This window comes from Triticum urartu, chromosome 2A (genome assembly GCF_056163025.1).
Source record: "Triticum urartu cultivar PI428250 chromosome 2A, HENAU_Tu73, whole genome shotgun sequence".
NCBI lineage: Eukaryota > Viridiplantae > Streptophyta > Magnoliopsida > Poales > Poaceae > Triticum > Triticum urartu.
In genome coordinates, this window is record NC_141874.1 from 704,463,338 (window position 1) to 704,488,599 (window position 25,262).

At 50.3% G+C, this 25,262-nt stretch overlaps 3 protein-coding genes and 1 non-coding gene across 4 annotated transcripts; 2 read left to right on the forward strand and 2 right to left on the reverse strand.

Annotated features, from left to right (window-relative positions):
• Nucleotides 1–2,875: 2,875 nt before the first annotated feature.
• LOC125539886 (uncharacterized) lies at nucleotides 2,876–6,631 on the reverse strand. The gene is made up of 6 exons (XM_048703426.2): nucleotides 5,774–6,631; nucleotides 4,661–4,766; nucleotides 4,404–4,572; nucleotides 4,114–4,307; nucleotides 3,313–3,449; nucleotides 2,876–3,174 (listed from the first exon to the last, which is right to left on the reverse strand). Exons 1-5 carry the CDS (start codon nucleotides 6,424–6,426, stop codon nucleotides 3,330–3,332), a joined length of 1,242 nt encoding a protein of 413 aa, XP_048559383.1. The 5' UTR covers nucleotides 6,427–6,631; the 3' UTR covers nucleotides 2,876–3,174; nucleotides 3,313–3,329.
• A 6,274-nt stretch (nucleotides 6,632–12,905) lies between these two features.
• FTSZ1-1 (homolog of bacterial cytokinesis Z-ring protein FTSZ 1-1) lies at nucleotides 12,906–15,919 on the forward strand. Its single transcript, XM_048703427.2, has 6 exons — nucleotides 12,906–13,244; nucleotides 13,664–13,763; nucleotides 13,972–14,201; nucleotides 14,620–14,787; nucleotides 15,077–15,310; nucleotides 15,459–15,919. Exons 1-6 carry the CDS (start codon nucleotides 13,020–13,022, stop codon nucleotides 15,711–15,713), a joined length of 1,212 nt encoding a protein of 403 aa, XP_048559384.1. The 5' UTR covers nucleotides 12,906–13,019; the 3' UTR covers nucleotides 15,714–15,919.
• A 931-nt stretch (nucleotides 15,920–16,850) lies between these two features.
• On the forward strand, nucleotides 16,851–16,969 carry LOC125542004 (U5 spliceosomal RNA). The gene has a single exon (XR_007297789.1). It is a non-coding gene; the product is annotated as a U5 spliceosomal RNA (small nuclear RNA).
• A 4,992-nt stretch (nucleotides 16,970–21,961) lies between these two features.
• Nucleotides 21,962–24,344, reverse strand: LOC125534207 (beta-fructofuranosidase, insoluble isoenzyme 7). Its single transcript, XM_048697488.2, has 5 exons — nucleotides 24,192–24,344; nucleotides 24,054–24,062; nucleotides 22,611–23,880; nucleotides 22,424–22,517; nucleotides 21,962–22,344 (listed from the first exon to the last, which is right to left on the reverse strand). The coding sequence occupies exons 1-5, from the start codon at nucleotides 24,262–24,264 to the stop codon at nucleotides 22,150–22,152; spliced, it is 1,641 nt and encodes a 546-aa protein (XP_048553445.1). The 5' UTR covers nucleotides 24,265–24,344; the 3' UTR covers nucleotides 21,962–22,149.
• Nucleotides 24,345–25,262: the final 918 nt, after the last annotated feature.

Below are 25,262 nucleotides of genomic sequence, written 5' to 3' on the forward strand. Positions count from 1 at the left end.
AGTCGCATTCGCCACTATCTCGGTGGTGGCGGCTCTTCGTCCTCCTAAAGCGCTCTAATGGCATAGGGGTACGCCAATAGGGAGCGGCTCCGGCGGGACAGGCACAACGTGGCGTGCCAGTTGGAGTTCGCGGACTCCGACATTCCACCGCCACACATCGCGGCGGACCCGGAGATGGCGTACGTCTGGCGCTGGACTGCTCCGTCACGACAGCAGAGACTAGCAAGTGTCGTCTCCGCCGCCTCAACGAGGAAATAGCCAGGTACTGCGAGGAATGGTCTCTCAGTGAGATCGTCGTCGCGGCCGGGCCATCAAGCTGATGCCGGAAAGCCATCCATCGCCGCCGCAACCGGCCCGCCGAGCTGCCGTGATGCCGGCTCAGTGAATGGAAGGCTCCACACCGAGAGAGCTGAGCCACCTCGCCACCGCCGCCCACAGCCGGAGCAGCGGCCATGTCGAGCCGATGCCCCAACCCGCGCCACCCACCAAAAAACTGCGTCAGATTCGTCCATCACGCTCCGCCACCTCCACCGCCGCAACGCGCCACCCCCACCAGTAGGCCATGGCAAAGGCAACAGCCCATGACCCGCACCGTGCTGCCCTCGTCGCCCGTGGGGAACGGGGCAGAGATCCGGAACAGACTCCCGCCATCACAACGCACATGCCCTCCCACCATACAGCCAACCACGCCACCGCCGAGCCCACGCCGCCACCACCTGCACTCTGCCGACCGGAGCTACCGCCGCGACGTCGGCAGGCCCCGCGCACGCCTGACGCCTCCGACGGGCAGGCCGCCCGCGCTGCCCCGCAACCATGCGAAAGAGGAAGGAGCCCCCGCCGCTAGCCACCACCAGGGGCTTTGCCCGGGCAGCGATGGGGAGAAGGGAGAGGAAGGGGCTACGTACGGGGGGTGCCGGCACCGCCCGAGCCGTGGGGGGGGGGGGGGGGGGCGGGGGCGAGAGGATCAATGTGAAGGATTTGCCCTTCGTCTTTTGGTACAGCTCGGTAGTGCGTCCTGCCTATACAATGACGTGATCATTAAGTTGTAATAACGAATCAATGAATTGATCAACATATAGAGTAACAAGCAGCAAAACTTACGAACTCCATGATTGACGTGCCCGATGGCCACCTTCTTTTCACTTGCGCAATCGCATTGCAATATTTCATGGAGGCTTTTCTTTTAACTGGTCACGGGGTCTTTTAAAATGGTGTACCACCGCGATACTCGAGTTGTCTGCCTGCCACCTAGAGGAAATTAGGCTCATCTCACCTGTCAGTGACAAAGTACATATGGTTTGTCTACTGACGTTGTTGCTCTTTTGATGTGTGATGCAGATACAGCGGAAGAATCGAGGAGCAGCGTAAGAGGCTGCAGAAGATGTTCGAGGACCAGCTCAAGGCCAGCGGCAACACCGCGTCGGCCGCGTACCCTGTCGTCGTCCTCTTCCTGCCGCCGCCGGCGACGGCGCCGAGCGAGCAAGAGGACAACGCCGTGTTTGTCAACGTCATCGACGAGGTGCAGGTTTTAGTGATCTTGGCTTTTGATTTGGGAAATGTTGCTGCCGTTGTAGTTTTCTCTTTCTTTTTTACGGTGGTGCTGCTGTAGGTTTCGATGTTTATCAACGACAATGCCTGTGTGCATTAATCGATGCAGAGGTCAGGCTCTTCCTCATTGTCCGAGCAAGAGGACACCGTGTTCGTCGACGTCATCAATGATGACAGTGATGACGTGCAGGTCATCTCTGTCACCAGCGCCAGCTACGACCTCGAGCTAGCCTTGTGAAAAATTGTACTTCCTTCGTTCTGAATTACTTGTCGCAGGTATGGATATATCTAGATATATTTTAATTCTAAATATATCCATTTCTGCGACGAGTAATTTGGAACGGAGGGAGTAGTGATCTAGGGCTTTTGATTTGATCCGACAAGTGTTGATGCTGTAGTTTTCGATGAATATTATACATTAACGATGGTTGGCCGTGTGCATTGATCGATGCAGAGGGCAGAGTATTCTTTTTTTTCAAGGTCGATAGAGTAATAAATCATGTCTGTTTTTCACTAGTTCATCGAAGGCTCTTTGTCAGTGGAAACCCACGCGTTTCTGAACGATTCTCTGTTGTTGTCTCGTCAGAGTTGTAGTAAATTAAAACTCAAACAGGAATGCACGACCTGTTTTAGCAAGGGCTTATTTTGGTTCGGTTCAGTTAGGTGAGGTGTCAGCTCAGTTAACAAACGCAAGCAGCACCTCTAGGTCAAGTGACAGTATTGTAAACTGTGAGGACCCGTGGAAACTCCGCCTGGCGTCAGAGAGGAGGATTATAATGGGGAGAAAATGCATAGCGAACACAAAAATAAATTGGATTGTCTGCTTGACGTCCCCCGTTCAGTTCCATTTTTATGGTGAACCTGCTTTGTCAACATGTACTACTAGTTTAGTTAGCTCATCACAGTATCGCTAGTACTTCTTTTGTAAATTAAATAGTGATCTAAACACTCTTATATTAGTTTACGAAGGAAGTACTATTTACTCACTGTTTGTTTTTATAAGACGTTTTAGAGAGCTTGCTTTCTACTACTATTTTGAACAGTGTAATGTCTAAAACGTCTTATATAAGTGAACAGAGGTAATATTATCTTGACAGAGCACGAGCCGCTGCTACACCGAGGCTTTCTGCAAGGAAAAGATGCCCCGGCTTTTCCATCTTATTTTGGGGAACTACAGCCTACAGGTGCCTTTCCAGAAAATAAGTGTAGAGGTTATCTGTTGTGCAGCAATTCCCCAAGTAATGCAAACACAAGGGATTTAACATACGAATGCAGTGACCATGGAAGGCCCAACGAGAACCTCAGCATAAACCTTTCATCAGAAAACTAAAATTCAATTCAATCTGGCACTCAGATATAAAGCATAACTTTACATAGTCAGTAAAGACACTTTGACACTCAGAAACTAAAGCTAACAACAACTCAGTGCGAGTTACACCAACCAAATACTGGGCGGCAGCCAATACACACACATGGCAAGTTACAGGCTACCACAAATAATCTGACTTTTGTCTGACGCAGTCCATAATCCGGAACGCCGGGGAGATACACAAGCTACGCTGTCCATTTTGTAAGAACACCATTTCTGTAAAGTTAGGCCTATCTGGCACCGCTGCGATCCTACATCTGCATGGACGGCGAGCAGAGCAGGGCAAAACAAGGTTAGTCAGTGCATCGGTAGGAGGCATATCCATGTATCTACCTGCAGTGATTTCAGTAGCTGATGTACACTGGATAGAGGAAAAAAACAGTGAATGTTCTAACCAGTTAATGAGGATATGCTATGTCCTTTGGATGAAATGGTGAGCAAGCAAGTCTGATAATCCTGAAGCTGGAATGCTCTCGCAGCCGAACAGCTCTTGCAGACTGGAATCACATAGTATTGATGCACTCGCAGGATCCTGTGCACAATCAAACAGAACATGAATGGATCTCATGCGTCTCAATGGGGCTGGACAGCATGTCCCAGTTAACAAATAATTAAAATTCTCAGGAATGGCATCATCAGGAGGTGAAAGGACATGGAGGTATGATTGGCAAACATTTCCCGACACTACTTTACAGAGAAGTGCATGCTCAAAATCAATGTAGAAATTCGGCTGCTATTCTGAAACCGACCTCTTAATGCAACAATTGTTTTCTGTATTTGGAAACTGCTAGCATTATAAATGCGTGTATCTGAGATGGATACAGTTCCAAACCACAATCCACATTCTAGGATAAAACAATCACTACAATATATCATGAAGCATTCAAGAGTCTTACTGTAGGAAGAACACATCCAAAATGGTCTTCAAAAGACAATGCGGCTTAAATTCTTTCCAAAGACACGGTAGTAAACATGACACACAGCTACTGCAGCATAACAGACACCTATATCTCAATGATTCTCTACCAAATTGAGGAAAGATGTGAGTTTAGATTATTCATCAGTCTTTACTACTGTTACTCCTGGCAGTAGTGTTTCAACGCATTGGATTTTTCAGCAATCATTCAGTACGTATCCGCAAGCAAAGAACAAACTGGAATCCTGCAAGTAAAAGAAAGGTTAAGGCACATCCATACCTCAAGCTGATTTGCTTTTATGTAATCCCAAAGGTACTTGAGGGCATCATCATGAGGCACCGTTCCTTCTACACCAAGGAATTTGGCTAGCGCATCAGAAACAACCACATAGGGCTGATTTTGATTTATAGTAGGCATTTGTTGAGGAGCTGGAGTGGCAGCCTTAATCTTTTTTGCTTCCGAAGGTTGATCTTCTGCAGTATCAAAATAATGTATTTGAGAATTCTTAATAGTAAATTCAGATGTATATTAGCAGGCAGATATAGATAAAAGGAAACAAAAACACGTACTTGGGTCAAGAGGAGTTATGTGCTTGGCCAACAATTTGTTCATCTTAAACATGTCAGTGGAGTCGGTTCCAAAAACAATACGAAGTTCATCATTGCATATAATCTTCCTCTTGTCATCAGGATCCTGAAGATTATTCTGCCTGATATATGCCCATAACTGCTTCACAATCTGAATGAAGAATAGAGTTCAGAAGTGAACAATTTGAGTTAATCAAGGGGAAGAAATCTGATCTAGTGAATGAAGATATTGAAAGTACCTGAGTTCTTGACATGGCAGTCTCGCCAACAACAGTCTGAAGTTCAGGTGAAATTGCACAAACCTTGTTTAAGCCACCAGGCCCACCTCTCTTTCTCTTAGAGGCACTGGAAGAAATTATAAACATATCACAACGATTGGTATACATAGATGACTTAATTCCATAATTAGTACTATGTGTTGGCCCGTATAACGTAACAAAATTTAAGTGTTGAACATGGGTGCATGAACTACATGAAAATACAACAGTTCAGTGTTGAGGCAAAATATACTCTTAAAGCCTGATGAACTAAAGAAGGTCCATTAGCACAATACTATAACTCAAAAGGTATAATTAACACTTCCTATGTACCAAATCAGCCAGAAAATGATAATTCGGCATACAAATGCACAGAATAAATTTAGAGGACACTAGTCGACTGGTTGGGACTATTTCCTCAAAAACAGGGTAGGCAGAAGACAAGAGTCAACACAGACAAAGAAACGGGTTGCTCACAAAAGCTGAAGGAGGTTACGATTCCACAAGTACGGCATGTACGGCTTAAGCTCTAGTTTGTACATTCTGGCATAACAGCTGTCCTGAACTTCATTGCGTATCAAATAAATTCATAACGGAAATGTGCGCCTTTTAAAATAAAAAGGTTAGCTTTTATGACGCTCAACGTATTGGATGCAACCAATGAAGCTAACCATGCCAAACTACCTTCCTGGTTGACGAGTCCAGTTAAAGTGGCGGAAATGGACAAAGAACAAAACTACAAATGAACGGTCACTAAGCGAATCAGCCGTTACGAGTGGCGAAAAAACGGATAATGATATCCTAAGCACCACACTACTGGAGTCCATAGCAAACGACGTTACGTAGTTGGGCCCAACAAAGTTGCCATATTGAACCCCTAAACCCTAAGCCTACGGCCGCTATTAGGTGTCATTTCATGAATCCAGATGAACACAATCAGCTCAACCTTCAATCCACACAATTAGCAACAGTAATCACATGAATCGACCAGCTAAATGTCCAACCACCTAAATTTCAGTGCCAAAAGGTAGGTAGTTGCAGTGTGTCAAGCAACTGAATCTAGGGAACAAACCCTAATTGTTATCCATGGCTCACCTCTCCTTGTTGTCACCGACGGCCTGTGGCGCAGCTGTGGGGGAAGTGATGGCCCCGGCCCCAGGGGCCGGCTGCTGGAAGGAGACGGTCCCACCAGTGGCGACCCCGCCGAGGGCGTTGGTGTAGCGGAAGGCGAGGGGCGGCGGCGGGTAGAAGGCCATGGCCGGCACGGCCGGCGGCGGCGCGGAGACCGCGGCGGCGCCTCCTCCTGAGACGACGGGCGGGAGCTGGGGCATGGTCTGGAAGATGAACTGCGGCTGAATCGCCGCGAACTGCTGCTGCTGCTGCTGCTGCATCTGCAGCATCTGTTGCTGCTGCTGCACCTCGAGCGGGAGGAGCTGGGGCTGGGGCGGGGCCTGCGTCATGGCAGGCGCGGGCGCGGGCGCGGAGGCGGGGAGCGGGGGAGGGTTCTGGTTCTGGTTCTGGGCCTTGGGCGGCGGCGGCGGGGGCGGCTGGAGGCGGGGCCCGAAGAAGAGGTCCATCTGGTCGCGGATGTAGGGCGCCTTGTGGGAGAGGTCGACGCCGAGCCGCGCCTGCGCCTGCTGGAGCACGGCGGCGAGCGAGGCAGCCTCCCCGGCGCCGCCGCCGCCGGCCTCGAGCGCGCCCCGGAGGAGCGACTCCACGCAGGCGGCGATCTCCTGGTCCGACACCATGGCCGCCGCGCGAAAAAAACTCAAATCTCGCCCCGCCAAAACCCACCGCGATTCCCCTCCCTCCCCCCCTCTCTCTCTCTCTCTACCCCTCTCTGTCTCTGCAGCTTGGTCTCCCCCCCTTTGTCGCCCCCCTCTCTCTCTCTCTCTCTCTCTAGCTCCGCCCCTTTCTCTCTCCTGATTTCCCCTGGGGTGAGGCTTTCTCTCTCCTCCTCCTCGCCTAATCTATTTGTTAAGTAGGGTTTCGTCGCGAGGGGGGCGGCGGAAAGGGCCGCACCGCGCAGCCGGCCACGCAGCCGCTGGCCAATGGGGGCCGGGGCGCGTGGGGCCCACGCGTCATCGGGGGGTGGCCGGGCGAGCCGCGTGTGGAACGGGGGGACTCGGTGCGGAATGGCGAGAGTGCCCCCCGGTTTTGGATATGCGGTTGTTGAGGAGGCGTGGGATGCGTTTCTGCGCCTGTGGGCCCCGCCGCCCACCCGCCCGCCGGGGACGTGTCCAGTCTACGGTTGCGGGGAGAGGGGAGGGGAGAAGAAGGAAACCCCTGCGGCGGGGCGGGACGTGGGCTGAGCCGAAGCTATGGATGGGCTAAATGAGAAGAAGGAATTGGACGTACATTGGCAAATAGGCCAGCCCACTCTAGCGCGAGCGGTTTTTTTTTACTTTTTTCGGATTTTCTATTAAAAACAGGGATTTTTTTACAGAGATAAATATTTAAAACTCTATTATAAATAAAAATAAATATTCTATTAATTTGTTCAGTACGTACAAAGAAAATGCTCACATTGAATTAAAAAAAGTTCAGTGTGTACTAAAAACGAGTCCATTGTATAATTATAAATGTTTAGTGTATATTAAAAATGTTCACTATACGTTAAAGAATTGCTGATCGTGCGCTAAAAAAACTGGTCACCATGTATTAAAAAGTACAAAAGAAAAGGAAAAGGAAAAAATGAAAGTAAGATAAGCAAAACAAAATCATAACAAAAAAGCTGCAGTAAAGTAGCGAGCAAGAAACAACAAGAAAAAACCCAAACTGCACCGGTCCAACTCGTCTAGGTGGTGGGTGGCGCGGCGCTACAGGGTGTGAATAGGATCCACTTCAATGAGCCTGCTCGGAGATTGTCGTATCCCCTCCCTTGTTTGCCCTTGAAAGTTCGAGTTGTGGGCTGCATAGACAGCGCCCCGCGCATGTACTTACAAAGTGTGTGTGTTTTAAAAAAAGGAGTGCAAGTGACCAGGTTTGCCCCAAAACGTTTCTCTTAAATAAATGCCCTATGTAAGGGCATAAATGAACACTCCCAAATGTCTGCGGGCGTTCTTCGGACGTGTCCGTACCCATATACATCATTCAACCATATACCTCATATAAGGCTGACACCGAGTCATTTCACTAGGTCATAGATTTTTTTAAACAATGCAAAAGATCGCTAATAATAACTAAAAACTATTCTAATAAAGCCTACTCTTCGTTGTCTGAGGTGAGGTCGATGACCCCGCATAGGAGGAGTCGGCCCATCGTCATTGGCCATTGGCGCGAACTCACGAGAGTTGTCGATGTGTGACTCTTTTGGCATGGTCATCGTGCTGCTTCGTCTCCACGTCATCCTTGGACTCAAGCTCCTCGAAGAGGAAGGCACGCAGCGCCTCGTTGATGCGGAGCTCTCGGTTGACCGTGAGGGCCCTCCGCATGGAAGCGAGCACTACCTGTTTCTCGTTGACAAATTATAAGTCTGCGAGGAGCGCCACGAGGGCAGAGGCATCTGCGCTCCACCTCCAGTTGCTCCATGACCGCGCGGGGCTCGTCTAGGAGTGTGGTCGAACTTGTTGTCTCTTGCACTAAGAAGTGGTCGACCGCCCCATCAGCCGGAGCCGCGACCTCGACGGTCATCGCCTCCTCCTCCACGGGCGTCTCATCATCCTTCGGGACATCCGCTAGTGCCATGGGGTAACCTTCCTACTCCTTCCACGAGCTCGGCTCCGGAGACCTTGTATGTTGGCTCGCCTCAATACGAGCCTGCCACCGGGCGTCCAGAACATGGACCCCCACTACGATTTCAACGCGACACATCGGCGTCAACTTCTTGTATCGCGTTATCTTCATCCACGGCATGGTGACGACAAACGGCGGATGACAAACTATGGGGCTTGGACCACGAATAGAGGTGAGAAAATGTAGAGAATGGGTTCGGAGGTAGAGTTTGGGGGGTGCCCAGCCGACTTTTTAATAGCCCATTATGCTCCTCGATGCGCCTCGTCGGTTGTCATACCATGAACAACTATGGGGCTTGGACCACGAATAGAGGTGAGAAAATGTAGAGAATGGGTTCGGAGGTAGAGTTTGGGGGGTGCCCAGCCGACTTTTTAATAGCCCATTATGCTCCTCGATGCGCCTCGTCGGTTGTCATACCATGAACATGGTATGCCTGGAACAGGGAAGGTTCGTCGCGGGGTGGTGAGAGTCGATGAGACGGTCTAAATGTGGCGATGCTTCTATAATCGACCAAAGTTTTAGGTGGGATCGGGTTGTAGGACTCCAACGTGGCGGACGTTTGGAATTCCCCATGCCTCCCACAAATTTTTGGGTGGACTGTGGGGGTTCAGACGTCCAAATGGGTCCAGCCCAAGACGAGAATCTGTGTTGGAGGCCTAAAAGTGTCCATACCGTTTGATCTAAACATATAGAGGAGATTTGGTGAGCCGCTTTGGAGATGTCTTAAGGCAATCCATGAGGAAATCCTCCATACCCCATGTCCACCCACCTGTTTATGGAAAACTTTATCTTTGATTTGGAGGTAACGATGGAGAGGTAGCACGGGGGGAGGCTGAAGGTTTCTAGTACGACATCGATGTTGGCTCAAAGATTGATATTCATGTAGTTGTCTCAGAGACACAACTGAGATGTGTGGTTCATGTGGTATGCATATGGGAGGATGACACTTACAAGGGCACGCCATTGTCTTCAATGGCATCACTCATCCCGAGTAGTCTCGCAACTATGGCATGCAGAGAGGCTCTCAATCTCATGGGTGACCTTCATTTTTGGCTAGTATTGTGTCTGGCCTCTGACTATCTGGAGGTTACACATGGTATCCAAGGGTCGACAAAATGCTTATACGGTCAAATCCTTGAGGATATCAAGATCGATGCAACGACCGAGAGAGAATTGTCTTTAGACATGGGAGTAAGAAATCTAACACCGAGGCTCGTGATATGTCTCGTTTAACAACTAACCATTAATCGAACATCATGTTTGGTTCACGAGAGGGGGTGAAAATGGAGCAAAAGCATACGAAACTAAGTGTTGCCACATGTGTTTTCATATTTCTTTTCGAAAGTGGAAACGAATATAGAAACCCCGGAAACAAATACTAACGGGAACAAATGGATAGCAAATATGGTGCAAACTCGGATACAGAATTGGATGTGTGTAATAACTAAAAGACCCCTTGAACCATTGAGAGAAACACAAGCAAACCAACAATAATTTAGATTGATATCACTATAATATATATATCGATGTTTTCCTAAGCCATTGCCATAACACCTAAACCAGCCGCACCACATGGTCACGCCTGGACATTACAACAAGGATGAGTGAGTGGCATGTGGAATGCTTTACCATTGATAGGTGTATGGCGCATATCATGTTACTGGTGGCACGGATTTGTAAAACATAGAACAAAATTAGGTTAGGTATTAGCGTTCTGGTTGTTGGACCATGATATGGGTTTATTGTGTGTCGACTTGAGCTACATAATGGATATAGATAAACGGAAAGTTCCCCTGACGGTCTCCTGTACTCGGGGTACCTAACATAAAGGGGCCCGACCTTGCCAGATACACAAGGCCCGCGAGGACCAGACTAGGAGGAAGCCCTAAGAGGTGGGGGCGACCTTCGTGCTCTCCAAGACTAGAGGGCGGCGGCGCCGTAGATGACATCTACCCCCATGTAAACCATATACCTCTCATGTCTATAAAGGGAGATCTAGGTCCTCATTCATCATCCAATCTTAGATCCAAACTCTCGGTAGTAATTCGGTACACCATTGTAATCCTCTCCATGAGGTATCCCTTCACCATGAATAACAAGAAGAAGCAGGATGTAGGGGATTACTCTTCGGAGGCCCAAACCTGGGTAAATAGTGTGTGCAGACTCCGTCTCGGTACTTCTGATCTCATCATGAACCCTACCGCCAGGCCAATCCCTCACGTTAGTTGGCGCACCAAGTAATGGCGTCGTTGATTGGAGACCTAACCCGGTGCGGAGAATCAGAAGAGGACGGCAAGTTCCTGCCAGGCCAATCCCTCACGTTCGACTCTTTTGAGCTGGTCTCCAATGGATCAGGTCGACTTTTCGACATCTCACCCTCACACCCCGTCAACCACATGTACGATGAGAACCCTAGCCCTAACCACCTCGTGTGGAAACGCGAGCGAGGCGTTGTACAGGCTCCACAAAGCCGTCAGCCCGCTCGCGAGACATCCGTGAATATGATATCCACGACGGCGGATACACGCCGAAACCAGAAACTTGGGCGACAGGCGATCTACGCAGCAGAAAACACAACCAACGAGCGACTTGCGTGGACCTAGGAAATGGTGAACTTCGACGTCGGGGATCACCTCGAGGACGTCGTCCATCCAGGCAAGCATGCCTTGGTGCTAGATCCAATCATGGGGGGTTGCTGCCTCTCATGCGTCCTAATGGATGGAGGCCACGACCTCAATATTATCTTCACTAACACCCTAGAGAAGATGAATATCTCAGTGTCTAGCCCACATAGGTCGGACGTACGTGTGGTTTCATGGGGTGGTGTCGGGACGCCCAATGTCTCCCCTGCGGTAGATCGAGATCGAGGTCATCTTCAGAGACGAGCACAACTACCAAAGCAAAATCGTACAGTTTAGGTCGCTCCCTTTCAAAGCGGCTAGCACATGATCTTGGGCAGGCCTGCATATGTGAAATTCATGGCGGTCCCATCCTACGCCTATCTACAGCTAAAGATGTCAGGCTCGAATGGCACAAATACCTTACGGGGGAGCTCAAAAGGCCTACGAAGCTGAGGTTGCCAACGTGGAACTCGATGAGGCCGCCTTGGCCTCCGCCGAGCTCGCCAAGATAAGGAAACGGATAGGGTCATTAGAGCCGAGCTCCCATAGAAACCAAGGTCAGGCCGTGCTCTTGCCAGCCAAACAAATAAAGAAATTCTAGAAACCGACCTCATGTCATAGGATTTTGCCTTAATCCCTTCAAAACATGTAACCAAGTGTTAGTTACCAAATGAAGTAACACAAGTGTTGTAAGTTATGAATCTCATAAGAAGACGCTAACTAGTCAATAATATTGTCTAATCAGCCAAACCAAACATTGGTCATGGCTACCATTATTTGTTGTCGTTTCCTTAGCCAAGTAGTCATCCTTTCTTGGGATTTTACTGGGCCGTGCACGTGTGTTGATGAAGCGAAGATTCGTGCGTGCCTTGCCGGGCTCTATGTTGGTATCAGTCTCAATAAACCCATTATTGTAGAATCCGATAGCTCTTTTGTGCTCTCTTTTCTTGCAAATAATTTTCTTGTCAGATCTCTTTTGTTGATCTTAAGTGGGAAGCACGGAGCATTATGAAGCTTATAAATAATCTCAAGATCGTTAAGATCAAATGCTAGACAAACATGGCAGCTTATGAGATCGCCAAATTTAGGTTTGACAATAGGTCGGACGGTCTTCTTTACTACTCCCTCCATCACGGTTTAGTAGGCGCGCTTGCAAATTCTCTGGGACCTAGGTGGTTATCTATTGGTTGTGAGATGGGCTAAGAAATAGCATTCACATTACGCATGCATATAGAAATAATGTATCGGAGTACTAATTAGCTAATAGAAATAAATGCAATGCGCCCTAAACCTTGTCTATTATGGAAACGCACGCAAATTTAACTGTGCCTTCTAAACTGTGACGGAGGGAGTATAGTGTTTTGACCCGCGTGGCGTATTCTTTAATGAACGATTGTAAGCATGTTTTAAGCTGATTAATATATGAGGGTGTTTTTTTTAAAGTAGCAACATAAGCATTGTCATAGGCTCACAATGCATAATTCGTGTATCCAAAAGAACCCTCAAAGCTTGGGGAGCAACTTATATTTGCACACACATATAATGCATGAAAATCTGACAAAATAACATATATTTGTGCGTTCTTGACACAAACGGCACGATAAAAATGTGTTATCTTGTCAATTTTACCATTGTACATGGTACGCTTAGACTTGGCGCATCAAACTTACCGATGCACTAGCTGTCTTTGATTAAATAAAGTTACCGAAGTTTCAAAAAGTATATTATCTCACATTTTCATGTTTTTCTGAACTTTTTTCCTTTTTTGCAGATTTGCAGAAGAAAGAAATGACAAATAAAACCGCCCGACCGCAACCAGGAAGGTACTGTAGACACGACAGGGGATATTTGGTCGATTTCGAGAAACCAGCGCAGCAAAACCCTCCAAAAATCCCCCAAAACCCTAGAGTATTGCACGCCAGATCCCCTCTCCTCTCCTCCCGGCCACCTCTCCCCATCCCCATTCCCCCCACGGCCAAGGGAAAATGGCGCCGTCCACCTCGTCGGCCTCCGCCCTCCTCCACCTCCCAGGCCTGCCTCCCCGTGGACCCCATAGAGGCGGGTGCCGGAACCAGCCGCGGCGGCCGCGCCATGCGGCCGTGCGGTGCTCCTTCGCGTTCGCGCCCGTGGAGACGGCGAGGATAAAGGTCGTTGGCGTGGGAGGCGGCGGCAACAACGCCGTCAACCGCATGATCGGCAGCGGCCTTCAGGTAGTGCGGTGCCCCTTGCTTGGACCCCCTCCCCTCCCCCCGCGGAACCGGGGTTGCTTTCTGTCCCGTGCTCGGCGTGTAGATCCATTTCCTAGTCTGATTTGAAATTCGAACTTAGCAAGTGAACGAGTTAATCCGCGGCATTGTGTCCGTGCTCTGAATCCATTTCCCGAGGCCACCGCTCGTGATGCGCTTTAGTTCAGCATACGAGTCTATGTAGGCTGATGTGAAGGTGTGTGTATGCGTACTACACTGTTCCCTAATAAACAACGAAATGTGTGCTTATAGATTGGAAATTATTCCTTGCCTCCTTAGAAGCATCCAGGGGAGTCTTAAAGCAGTATAATTCGACAGTAATGATGACTGCACATTCCTTGTCTGATTTCTCAAATACTGATGACTGCATTATACAATTTCAGGGTATCGAGTTCTATGCTATAAACACAGACTCCCAGGCTCTTGTGAATTCCCAGGCGCAGCATCCGCTACAAATTGGAGAACAATTGACTCGTGGGCTGGGTAATACTTTCTGTTTTCTTATGAAAGAATGCTGTCTTTACAGATATTTTCCTGTTAAAGGCGCCACCTCTAATGCAAACTTGTGTTGATGCCCTGCAAAATAGAACAAAAAACAAACAGTATACCAGATGACACATGGCTACTGACTGTAACTTCCATTGCAAATAGCAAATATGTTAACTAGACTGACTTATGTTCGTGCAAACAGGTACTGGTGGAAATCCTAATTTGGGAGAACAGGCTGCCGAGGAATCGAAGGAAGTGATAGCCAATGCCCTCCGAGATTCGGACCTTGTCTTCATAACAGCTGGGATGGGAGGGGGTACTGGCTCCGGTGCTGCTCCAGTTGTTGCCCAGATAGCAAAGGAAGCTGGTTATCTTACTGTTGGTGTTGTCACCTACCCATTCAGCTTTGAAGGACGCAAGCGCTCTCTACAGGTATGTATTTGAACCTGAATATAAATCATTTTTGGTGTCCTGTTGAACAATATTTGGTAATTTTGATTAAGGTTGGAATGACTTTTGCATACATCACTTCTTTTTTATCACATAGAAGACTGCTATGCAAACACCAGCTACAAGAGTTAGCCCTACCTCTTGCAATGTCATTTTCAGTCCTTACAGTAGTCTTAGCGTCAGTCCCCTAATGCTGCTGTATACAATTTGTTGCTATTTGTTTTGTGAAAATACCCCTAAAACGCATTTGATTATTAACTACCCATCATCTGCTGATATGGATTCATTTGATTGCTAGTCATTGGAATTTCTGTTTGCAGTGCTTGGTATTTGTTTTGGACCACTCCTGCTTAAGTAGCCTTTGTTTTTCTCTAGTTTTTTAAATTTCTTACCACGTCAGGCACTCGAAGCATTGGAGAAGCTGGAAAGAAGTGTTGACACTCTGATTGTGATCCCAAATGATCGGTTGTTAGATATTGCTGATGAGAATATGCCCTTGCAAGACGCGTTTCTCCTTGCAGATGATGTCCTTCGGCAGGGTGTCCAAGGAATATCAGACATTATCACGGTAGGTTTTGCCCTTCTCTATGCTGCAGTTACTTAGTTGTGACTAGCACAATGTACATGTGTTTTTGCTATGGTTAAAAACAACACTGTATGCTTAAAAAGATTGTTTTTGCTATTGTTAAAAAACAATACTGTATGCTTAAAATGATTTTTAGTTCCAAGTTTTCCCTCATTCCAACCAGCTGTGACAAACTCAACATGTGGTGTAAGCCACACATGAATAGATCGCCATGACCAATTGACATCTTCATAGTAGTAAGATGACATAATACTTATCTGAAACTCTGCAGATACCTGGGCTCGTGAATGTTGATTTTGCCGATGTGAAAGCTGTGATGAAAAATTCTGGAACTGCCATGCTCGGCGTTGGTGTTTCTTCCAGCAAAAACCGTGCCCAAGAAGCTGCCGAGCAGGCAACTCTTGCCCCTTTGATAGGGTCGTCCATTGAGGCAGCTACTGGTGTCGTGTACAATATCACCGGCGGGAAGGACATCACTCTGCAAGAAGTGAACAAGGTGTCTCAGGTGTGTGTGTACGACTCCTTACTGTTATCTTTGAATAATCTTTGAAGAATTGGCCATGAGAACGTCGAGAATATTTAGGTGGTTGACATGGATGGGATGTACTGTTCAACTGCTTTGGAAGTAACCACCACTCATCCCCTTTCTGCAGATCGTGACAAGCTTGGCTGATCCCTCGGCCAACATAATTTTCGGAGCTGTGGTCGACGACCGTTATAACGGCGAGATCCACGTGACCATCATCGCAACAGGATTTCCGCAGTCCTTCCAGAAGTCCCTTCTGGCTGATCCGAAGGGAGCACGGATACTGGAGGCGAAAGAAAAAGCGGCTAGCCTCACAACGGCTGCTGCGGTGCAACAACCTGCGGCGGCCGTCCCGACATGGTCCCGGAGGCTCTTCTCCTGAACGCTGTTCAGCAGGCAAACAACCTTGCGATTGTGAGGCTGTGGTTCTCACTTTCTCGAGGCAGTAGAGAGTTTTAGCCGGTGTTATTCTTTTTGGCTGTGTAAACACTCTGAAAACTAGTTTCGCGTAGTGATTAGGTTCTCGCCTAGTGTATGTATTGCTCAGACACTTGACTCGGTTGTTTTAGAAAGTGTTCTGTTCGTTTATAGCTTTGGCAACCCCAGGGCTCGCCTGTTGCATTTTGTGGGTTTGTGTATGAGCATGTGTTCGATTGTTGAATTCAGCTAGATTCTGCGTGTTAGTGTATCCACGTTCTTGCTCGAAAACGAGGGGACTACGGAAATTGTCAAACTCTTTCAAGTTTCATCCGTCTTTTCTAGTAAGGAAGCTACAAATAAGGCAATGATAATCCTACACCTACGAAGACTAACGTAAATCTCTTACGTAACCTTCCATCAATACTTCTCTCCCCCTTGATTTTAAGTGGGGTGGGGCCTGCCTTCTCTCTAACCTCAATATTAACATGCCAGCTGTCTAATTACGTAACAATTACGTTAAACCATTCGTAGGTGTAGCATTGCCATAAGGCAACTATGAATTCTCATGGAGAGTTTGATCCAGTATCATATGGTGTGCGTACCCACCTATTTATATTGCCAAAATAGAGATGCTAAAATGCTGTCGACATACATGAGATTTATCTATTAGTTCAAGAAAACCAGTCATGTCCAAGCAACATCCATCCATGTCCTGCCTGCAATACAACTCTTTTTTTGAGGGAATGCAACACAACATTTTTTTGATTTTTTTGAGGGGGTTTTATCGATGAGAATACATGCAGCACAGGTGCTCAACACCGGACAAGAAAGTAGGAGTATCTCGTATTGCGTCGTGCCGCCTTTTTTTTTTAGGCAAGCCTCTGGCATTTGCTCCCCGGTAGTAGTATCACCGGGCCAAGAAGCCCACAGGGTTGCCCGGCCGTGAGCCCTTTGCCTCGGCCTTTTCCACCTACTTGCGGCTGCGCGGAGGGGAGGCTCGCACCTCCCGCAGAGATTAGTCCCACATCGCTCCTCGATGTCACAGCGCTTGGAGGGAGCAGTATATAAGGAAGGCCAAGGCTACCAATCGAAAGCACGCAGCTGCGCAGCGGGCACAAAGCGAACTATTCTTTCGCCTTTTACTAAAGAATACCGTGTGCACACTGCAATTAGCAGCATACGCTAATTTTTGAAGGGGATTCTCCTTCATTGGAGGGCCCCACAATTCAATTTTAAACATTAGCTACATAGTTTGGACATTTTAGTCTTCTGAATGCCCAAAGTCAGGCACAAGTAGCCCACTGTTGTGTATCCTATGCAAGAAGCAAGTCGTTTTACTTGCGGTTTCAGAAGTGCTGAACCCACATACCGTGAAAGCATTTTACTTGCCATTTTATAGATGAACTTGCTCCAAACAAGAAAAAGATCAACCAGCTGATACATATTATACCGAGGGTGGCAGATTAGAGATGTTTTAGGCTATGTGGCCCGTTGTCTGCACACAGTTTGTATGCAGCTGGTCTTCCTTTGTACTGTCGAGTTGTACCCTGTACTGCCCCTTCTTCATGAATGGAAAGCAGATTTGGCATTTTCGTTCGAAAACCCGTGAAAGATCTCATATTCTAAAACATCCCTCCTTCGGGAAATTACCTGGCGCTCCCATCTTCGAGAAGATCTGATCCTGATGACCCATAGGACAAAGCAAATGCATATACACAAACTGAAGGCATGGATTCTTCAAAAGCGTTGATCCCATGCTTCTTATCCGGTTTTAACTTACCTGTGTAAATTTTACCTTTTACTTGCCCCTTAACTGATGAACTTTTGTACTAACCATACTAGTTTTTATATATGAATTTCATAGTAGGATATTTACCTATTGTTTCAGGTAAAAAACACTTTGGCATTTGATCACAAAAATTCATAGTCATCAAGTACGTTGATTTACTGTAATAAGTATACCCAAAAACCAAGAAGAAAACACATGAAAGATGAGCACTTTGACTCGAAAATGGAAAATGGTACCATGACAACAAAAATGAATCCAAAATACTGTGATGGCAACAAAAATAAGCCTTTTGGCTTCATTGGTAATGCGGTAATGTTGCTATGTGCTAATGTGCTATGTTTGATATCTATGTTGTTACATGTTTGGTATATAAGTTAGTGTTTTGCTCTTTGCTAATGATAAATTCGATTCTCCATCTTCAACAGTTTTGCTTCCTCCTTGCCCCATGACCAAGCCACCGCCATCAAGATAGACATGCATTAAATGCGTGTGGGTTTCGACACACCATTAGTATGTGTGCCACTTACTAGTGGTGTCTGGCCCACACACCACTACTACCTCTCTCTTAGTTTACAGAGCGTGCGCGTGCCTTTAGGTCGTCAATTTGACCAACCTAATACAAGTCATATATTACAAAAAATATATTAATATAAACTTCAGATGTTATATTTTCAAACCATATAATTTTTGTGTTATATAGTTTATATTAAGATGATAAAATTGGTAACCTAGGTATACGCGTAAGACTTGTAAACTGAAACGGAGGTAATACTAGACTTTTTTACACACCACCAGTAAAGGGATTGTGTATTAGTGTAGGAGTGGACAAACGACCAATACATGGGCGTGGTCCTGGAATCATGGGTTATTGTGGGAGGTGTTCGGTCTGGCTAATACACCAGATCAGTTGACATGTGTTTCTTATTTTTGAGATCGGTGGTTGGATGTTTATAATTTTGATGGGATTTTTTAGACTATCTCCCTATTTTAAAGCAACATTTTACTATTAGTATATACAAGATAGAAATGCACACCGTGTGCACACCATAAACCACAACATACACTAATGTTTTAAGGAGATTCTTCTTATTTGGAGGACCAACAATTCAATCGTATATTTTGTGAAACACTTCCTACTTCCCAAAATATAATGTGTGCTTGACTTTTTCTGATCTTTAACACACAACTATTCTAGTGGAGTTTAGTCTATTTGATGACCTAATTGACCGGTGGGTCCCACTTTTCAGGTGCTAATGTGCCCAAAAAATGCCGATTGGGCACATGAGAAACTATCTAATACGGTCGACCGGGTAAGATTTCGGCTGGTCGCGCGCACACGCGCATGTGACTATGGCCCCCCACGCCACCACTTATCTGCTTCGCCTTATCTTTTTCCAACGCAGCGCAACCACTAGTTGCCACCCCATCTTTCTCCTCCCAATCCCCTACCTCCGAACGCATCTTCACGGCCATGGTCAGCCCACACCACGACATTCTCCCCGGCGAGCTGCTCCTCATGCGGTGCTCGTGCGGCTCTTACCTCCCCAAGGTTGCGGCGCTCGCGTGGCTCCTGTCTCTCCCACGGATACGGCGGGGCAATGTGGCGGGCGGTGGTACAACTGGGGGTAACATCGGCCATGTGTGCTTTGTGACGGGTGGTTCGGTGAGTAGTAGCTACAACGTCGTAACAACAAGCTGTTGCTAGTGATGGAGGCGACGACCCCCGGTGCTACAACCGGTTAATTGACGGAGCAGTCCGGGTGAAAATCCGCAACCACCAGATGCCAGCGGTGGAGGCGGCAACGTTCGGTGCTGCAACCGGTGATTTTTTTTGCTGGAACCAGCCTGTGGAAAAAACCTACATCCACACTTGACCAGTACTGGAACTGGACGACCATTGGAGTCGTCTCACTGGCACCAACCTTTTGTTTTGCTACGACTGGGAAAAAATTAACCGGATCTGGCAAGGTTCTTTTGAAGCAACCGTCGGCCGCGACACATTTTTTTGCTGGGATTGTTTTTCTTTTTTCCCACCACCGGCAAACGCCATTTTCACGCTGAGTTTTTGTTGATGAACATAGTGGTGGAACCCCACGACGGTGGCGAGCCAGAGGCGGCGACGTCGGGAATGCTACAACCATGACGACCACGTGGTGGAACCGGCTGATGGAGAGCTGCAAACGGCAGGATCGGGAGCTTCACAGGCAGTCGTGCTGCAATTCTGACAGCCGCGGGTAAGGGCATCTCCAGCCGTTGGCCCTTCAGGAGGGGCAAAAAATCGCCCCCTGGGGCGCACCGGCGCTAAACCGCGCACTGGGGGCGTGATGCCCTCCAGTCACGGTCCCCCACGGGTTTTTAAAATGTTTAAATTCGGCGCAAACACAACGCAAACACGGGCGAGTTCGTTCAAATTTAAACATATTTTACAAAAAAAAGAAAAAAAACTACCGCGGGCTATCCCCGCCGTCTCCCTCGCCGCCCGCCTCGCCGCCCGCCCACGCGGTTCTACATGCCGAGGAGGCTGTAGAACCGCGTGTAGTCACCGCCGTCGTCGTCGTCGTCGTCGTCGCCCCCGCCGACGCCTCCGCCGTCCCTGCTGCATCCCTCCCCCGGTTGGCGCGGCGGGTTGGACGGTCCGGGGGCGTCGTCGTCGTCGCTGTCGAGGACCACGACGCCGTGCTCGTCCTCGCGCCCACGCTTGCGGGCGGCGATCTCCTCCAGGGCCCGGCGCTGCCGGACCATCTCGTCGCGTAGGTAGTCGTCCCGCGCCCACCGCAGGGCGTCCTCGTCGGAGAAGCCACGCCGGGCTACCTCCTCGTACTCCGCGGGGAGGCCGGGCTCCGGCTTGGGCTCGACGAGGACGAAGCGGCCGGTGGGGGAGGCGTTGTCGCTGATGCGGACGCCGGAGCTGCGGGTGCGCGCGCTGACAGGCGTGCCCTGGGGTTCCGGCTTGACGGGGCGGAGGTGGAGGCAGGGGGAGCCGCCGGACGAGGAGGATGACCCCCCGGTCTCCATGCGCCTCGGGGTCCAGGAGCTTCCCCGGCGACGTGGGAAGGACGGGGGAGCGGGGTACTCGAGGCGCGGTGTGTTGCCGCCCTCGATGTACTCGAGGACGGCCTCCAACGTGCGCCCGGGCACGCCCCACCACCGACGCCGGCCGACGGCGTTGAGCCTACCGGAGGGCTCGACGCCGTTGGTGGCCACGAGCTGCTCGGCGTGACGGCGGCGGAAATAAGGCTCCCAGAGCAGGCTGTCGGGGACGTACCGTGGCCCCTCCCTCGCCGCACGCGGCAGGGACGAGCGGATGTGTGCGATCTCCGCACGCCGCGCCGCACCGGTGGGTATCGGGGGCACCGGCACGCCGCCGGCACTGATCCTCCACGCTCCGGGCACCCGCATGTCCGGCGGGACCGGGTACTCGGCCTCGAAAAGGAGGCGAGCCTCGTTCTCGTGAAGATGGCGGCGGCCGAAGCCGTTCGCCGTTGCGCCGTCGCCTGGGAAGCGCTCGGCCATGGGTGTGATGAACTGGAGACGGCGAGAGAGAGGAGAGGGAGGAACGACGACGACGAGAGAGTGCGAGTCGCCGAGTGCGCTGGGGCGCGTCTTATATAGGTCGAGGCGCCGCCCGTGCGCGAGCCGCCACCCGTGCGCGAGCCGCCGTGAGTACGCGTGGCGGGCGAGGGAGGGCGAGGGACGCGCGTCATCCGGGCTTCACTGCGCCGCTCGTGAGGCATCAATGGCGCAGGCTGACCGGCACGACAGCGCGGCAGTTTTGGCATTGATTCGTCGCGGGAAACGAGGCGATGAGGACGACGAAGGGTCGAGAAAAGAATAGAGTCGCTGACGCGGTGGGCCCGCGGCTGTTTCGCGCCAAAACAGTTTGCCTCGGCGCTGTTTTCGGTCCAAGCCGACGAAAATCGGGCTCCTGAGGACACGACTGGGCCGATTTTTCAGCACCAGCATAAAAAAACGCCTGGGAAGGTCTTTCTGAGGACGCGGCTAGAGATGCGCACAAGCCGGCAGTGCGGCGACGCACACGGTGGTGCTGCAACCGAACAAAGAGGAGGCAGAGGGAGGACGGACGTCGCGCTGGGGGTCGTTGGACGTGAGCGGGGAGAGAAATGGGAGGCCCCATGCGTTGACCTTGCCGGGGGGAGAAGACCCAATCTGGGCTGCATCGGACGGCTCGTGGGAGGCCAATCCGACGGCAAGCGGACGGCCGGCCCGCGCCTAGCGTTGGCCTTGGGCACATTGACAAAGTCGTCGACGCCGTCGTTCAAAGCAAATTTCATCTAGTAAAAAATTACGAGATAACACACAGGCACAAATTAATTGACCACGCCCCACATGCTCGCTCAACGCCAGCTCGTCCGTCCCGCTCATGACGTGCGGCAATCACCGCGGCCAAAAGTCCACATCCGTACGTGTATCCGGTTGTTTTCATTTGTATTTTGTTAAACAATGTTTCATCATTGAATAATATATAGGATAAATCACAACAAATTCTCACTCAAGGCTCCAAATACATCAGCTCAATCACGCATGCAGCAATGCACCAGCACACCCTGCAACCAAAGCTTCATGCGCCGCGACGTCCGGCGCAACCGAGCTAGAAATGGCCTCCGCCGTTCACGGCCGCCGTCGCCAGCTCCCACGCCTCCAGCTTGGACACCTTCACGGCCCCGGCGCCGTAGTTGAACGCGTACAGCCGGCTGCTGCCCGTCGCCGCGTGCTCCGGGTACACCCGGGCCGTCATGCACGCCCTCCCGCCGTCGCCGAAGCTCTCCACCACCGTGTGATCGATCTGCATTTCTCCGTACACGATTAGTTAACGTGGCCCGGATCGCCTTGTGATGTGACAAATGCTGTAGAAAAGAACTCACCAAGGTCCTCAGCGAGATGCTCCTCTCCTTCTCCACGTCCACGTCCAGAAATGCGCCGTAGGATGGCTTCTTTATCCCCTCCTTCCTCGACGATCTGTGCATTTTTCATGTTCGCCAAGAACAATTACAGCATGTACCAGAAGTATCTTTTTCATGTTCGGATCAGATTTTGGCAGGGGAAAATCACCTTGTCAGATCGGTGCACATGAGGACCTTGAACTTGCCATCGTGCTTGAACACCCTGAAGAAGACGGCGGTGTGCTCCTCCAGGTCGCCGGAGGCCAAGACCAGCAGCCCGAACGGCCCGACTCCGCCGCGCCCGGACGCGCCCATCTCGGCGGCCAGCCCCTTGGGATCCTGCAGCCACTTGGGGTCTAGCGTCTCGGCCTCCTCCAGGTTCGGGATCTCGAACACCGCCTGCACGTCCGCCTGCGAGCTCACGATGCCGGCGACCTCCTTCCTGCCGCCGGCCTCCACCTCCGTCGCCCACTGCAGGCCCACCCGCTTCCTCCTCAGCGTCTCGATCTCCTCGATCGGCCACTGCACCAGCCGCTTCCCGTCGGCGTCCAGCCAGATCGCCCTCGGGAACGCCTGGATGCCCGCCCAGCCCCTGGCCACGCCGCCGCCGTCGTTCTCGTCCACCCACGCCCACAGCACGCGCCGCTTCTTGCGGGCGTCGTAGAAGGACTTGGACGCGTACAGGTGGCCGTGGTCCAGCCGGCGCCAGTTCCCGGGGTCGTCGCCGCGCTCGGGCTCCGCCGACACGAAGGTGTCCTCGACGTCGTCGTACCGCCCGACCATGTAGTGGTCCTCCTTGGCGAAGTCCGTGAGCTTCAGCACGTGCAGCACCCCGGCGCCGCTCGCCGACACGTCGAGCCCCTCCGCCGCGCCGGGCGGCGCCATGGGGAACAGGTCCGGGCACTCCAGCACGGGCACGTCCCGCGAGCTGGCGTGCAGAGGCGCGGCGTTGCGCTCCCAGCGGAGGAAGTCCGCGCTCCGGTACACGAGCAGGGAGCCCACGCCGCCGACCTCGGCGACGACGCCGACCCTCCACAGGCCGTCGCGGCCGAGCCACGCCTCCGTGGGGTCGCGGAAGTTGTTGCCGGTGACGTCCGCCGGCATGGGCATGACCGGGTTGCAGTCGGGCTTCTCCCACTCGCGGAGGAGCGGGTCGGCGGGGTTCTTGGCGAAGGCCACATTCTGGACCTGCACCCTGTTGGCGTCGATGCCGGTGTAGAGGATGGCCGGGCGGCCGCCGGGGAGGACGGTGGCGGAGCCCGACCAGCAGCCGTTGGCGTCGAACGGGGAGGTGGGGTCGAGCGCATTGCCGACGTCGGCCCAGTTCACGAGGTCGCCGGAGACGGAGTGGCCCCATGAGAGCGTGCCGTCGCCCCAGGTGGCGCCGTGGGGATTGTACTGGTAGAAGAAGTGGTACATGCCGTTGTGGTACAGTGGCCCTGCGCGTACGAAGGAAAATTTCTGTCAGTCCGTCACTCCGCCATTAATCTTGCAGCAAACCAAGATCCATCATATCATTCGCTAACTAACAAACAAACAGCGCTTTCCCCAAATTGATTCGACAATAACATCTAAGAAGAGGAACATAAAATGCGGGAGAAATCACACATACCGTTGGGATCTGTTTCGTTGCCGTCGATCCATGGCGTGTTCGTCCAAATCCAGGGACGCAAACGAGGATCGCAAAATGGTCAGAATGACTCCCACAAAATCAAAGTGGATGGAGGGAATGATAACACGATCCACATACCATTCTGCCAGAACTTGGCCGGCTGGAAGTGGTAGGCGGTCCGGCCATTGCGCGGGTGCTCGAGTCCATTCATGGTGCGGACCGGAGAAGAAGACAAAAGCTCTTGTTGATGTTGCCAATGGGAGGGAAGGCAGATCTCGGAGGAGTTGATGCGAACTTTATAGCCGTTGGGATCTCAATGTTTAACCGAGTCAATAAGACTTGGGCCCAGTGGACAGCGATGTCTGGTTTTAAAATTTGGTTTGCTCAAGATATCAAGCAAAGCCAGTTGCCATCCCAGGTCCCCAAGTGATAGGATTACCGCCCAATGGGCAATGTTTAATCGTATTATATTCTCGCGTGACGCGCTTACCGCTGGCTGATGACTAGGACGGTTGATGATCAGGTGCGATGCTTAGTTCAGAGGTCGCTTACCTCCGCGGCACGGAGCAACCCCGCCATCATCTTCCGACGAAACTTCCCAATCACAAGAATTCTGCCCAACTATGTGTATATATATAAATCGCTCACACGCTCTTTCAGAATTCAATATGCCATCAAAACAACATACACATACATCACTGAAACACGAAAGCATCCCACGTCACGGCGACGCGGTTTCAGCCGTTTCCGGGGGTAACTTTTTTTATTGAAGAAACTCTCATTCTTTGTCTTTGCATCTATCTCAACCTAGACTGATCTACTACTTAGCAAGGGCATGCAAGCGCCGGGGGCACTCACCTGGCTAGGCCTGCGGCCTGCTCGATTTGCCTCGCGATTCGTGAAATAGTTGAATCCCACACGAGGGCACAGTGAAATAAAATCTCTTAAAAATCTATAAGTTTCAACGATGAAACTTACTGTTTTTGCATCTACAAATGCCAAGTTTCAGAGATATAATTTCAAGTGATTTTTTCTGTCAGTCGTTGACACAAAATAATTGATTTTTATTGATCGATCGTACTAGGTTTCCACATTGAAACTTAACATATATTTTTTAAAGTCCTCAAAATATATTAAAATGGATCTTATTTAAAAGCACTGGTCAAGAGAAACATGAATATGACAACATAACTTAATTCATAATTTTGG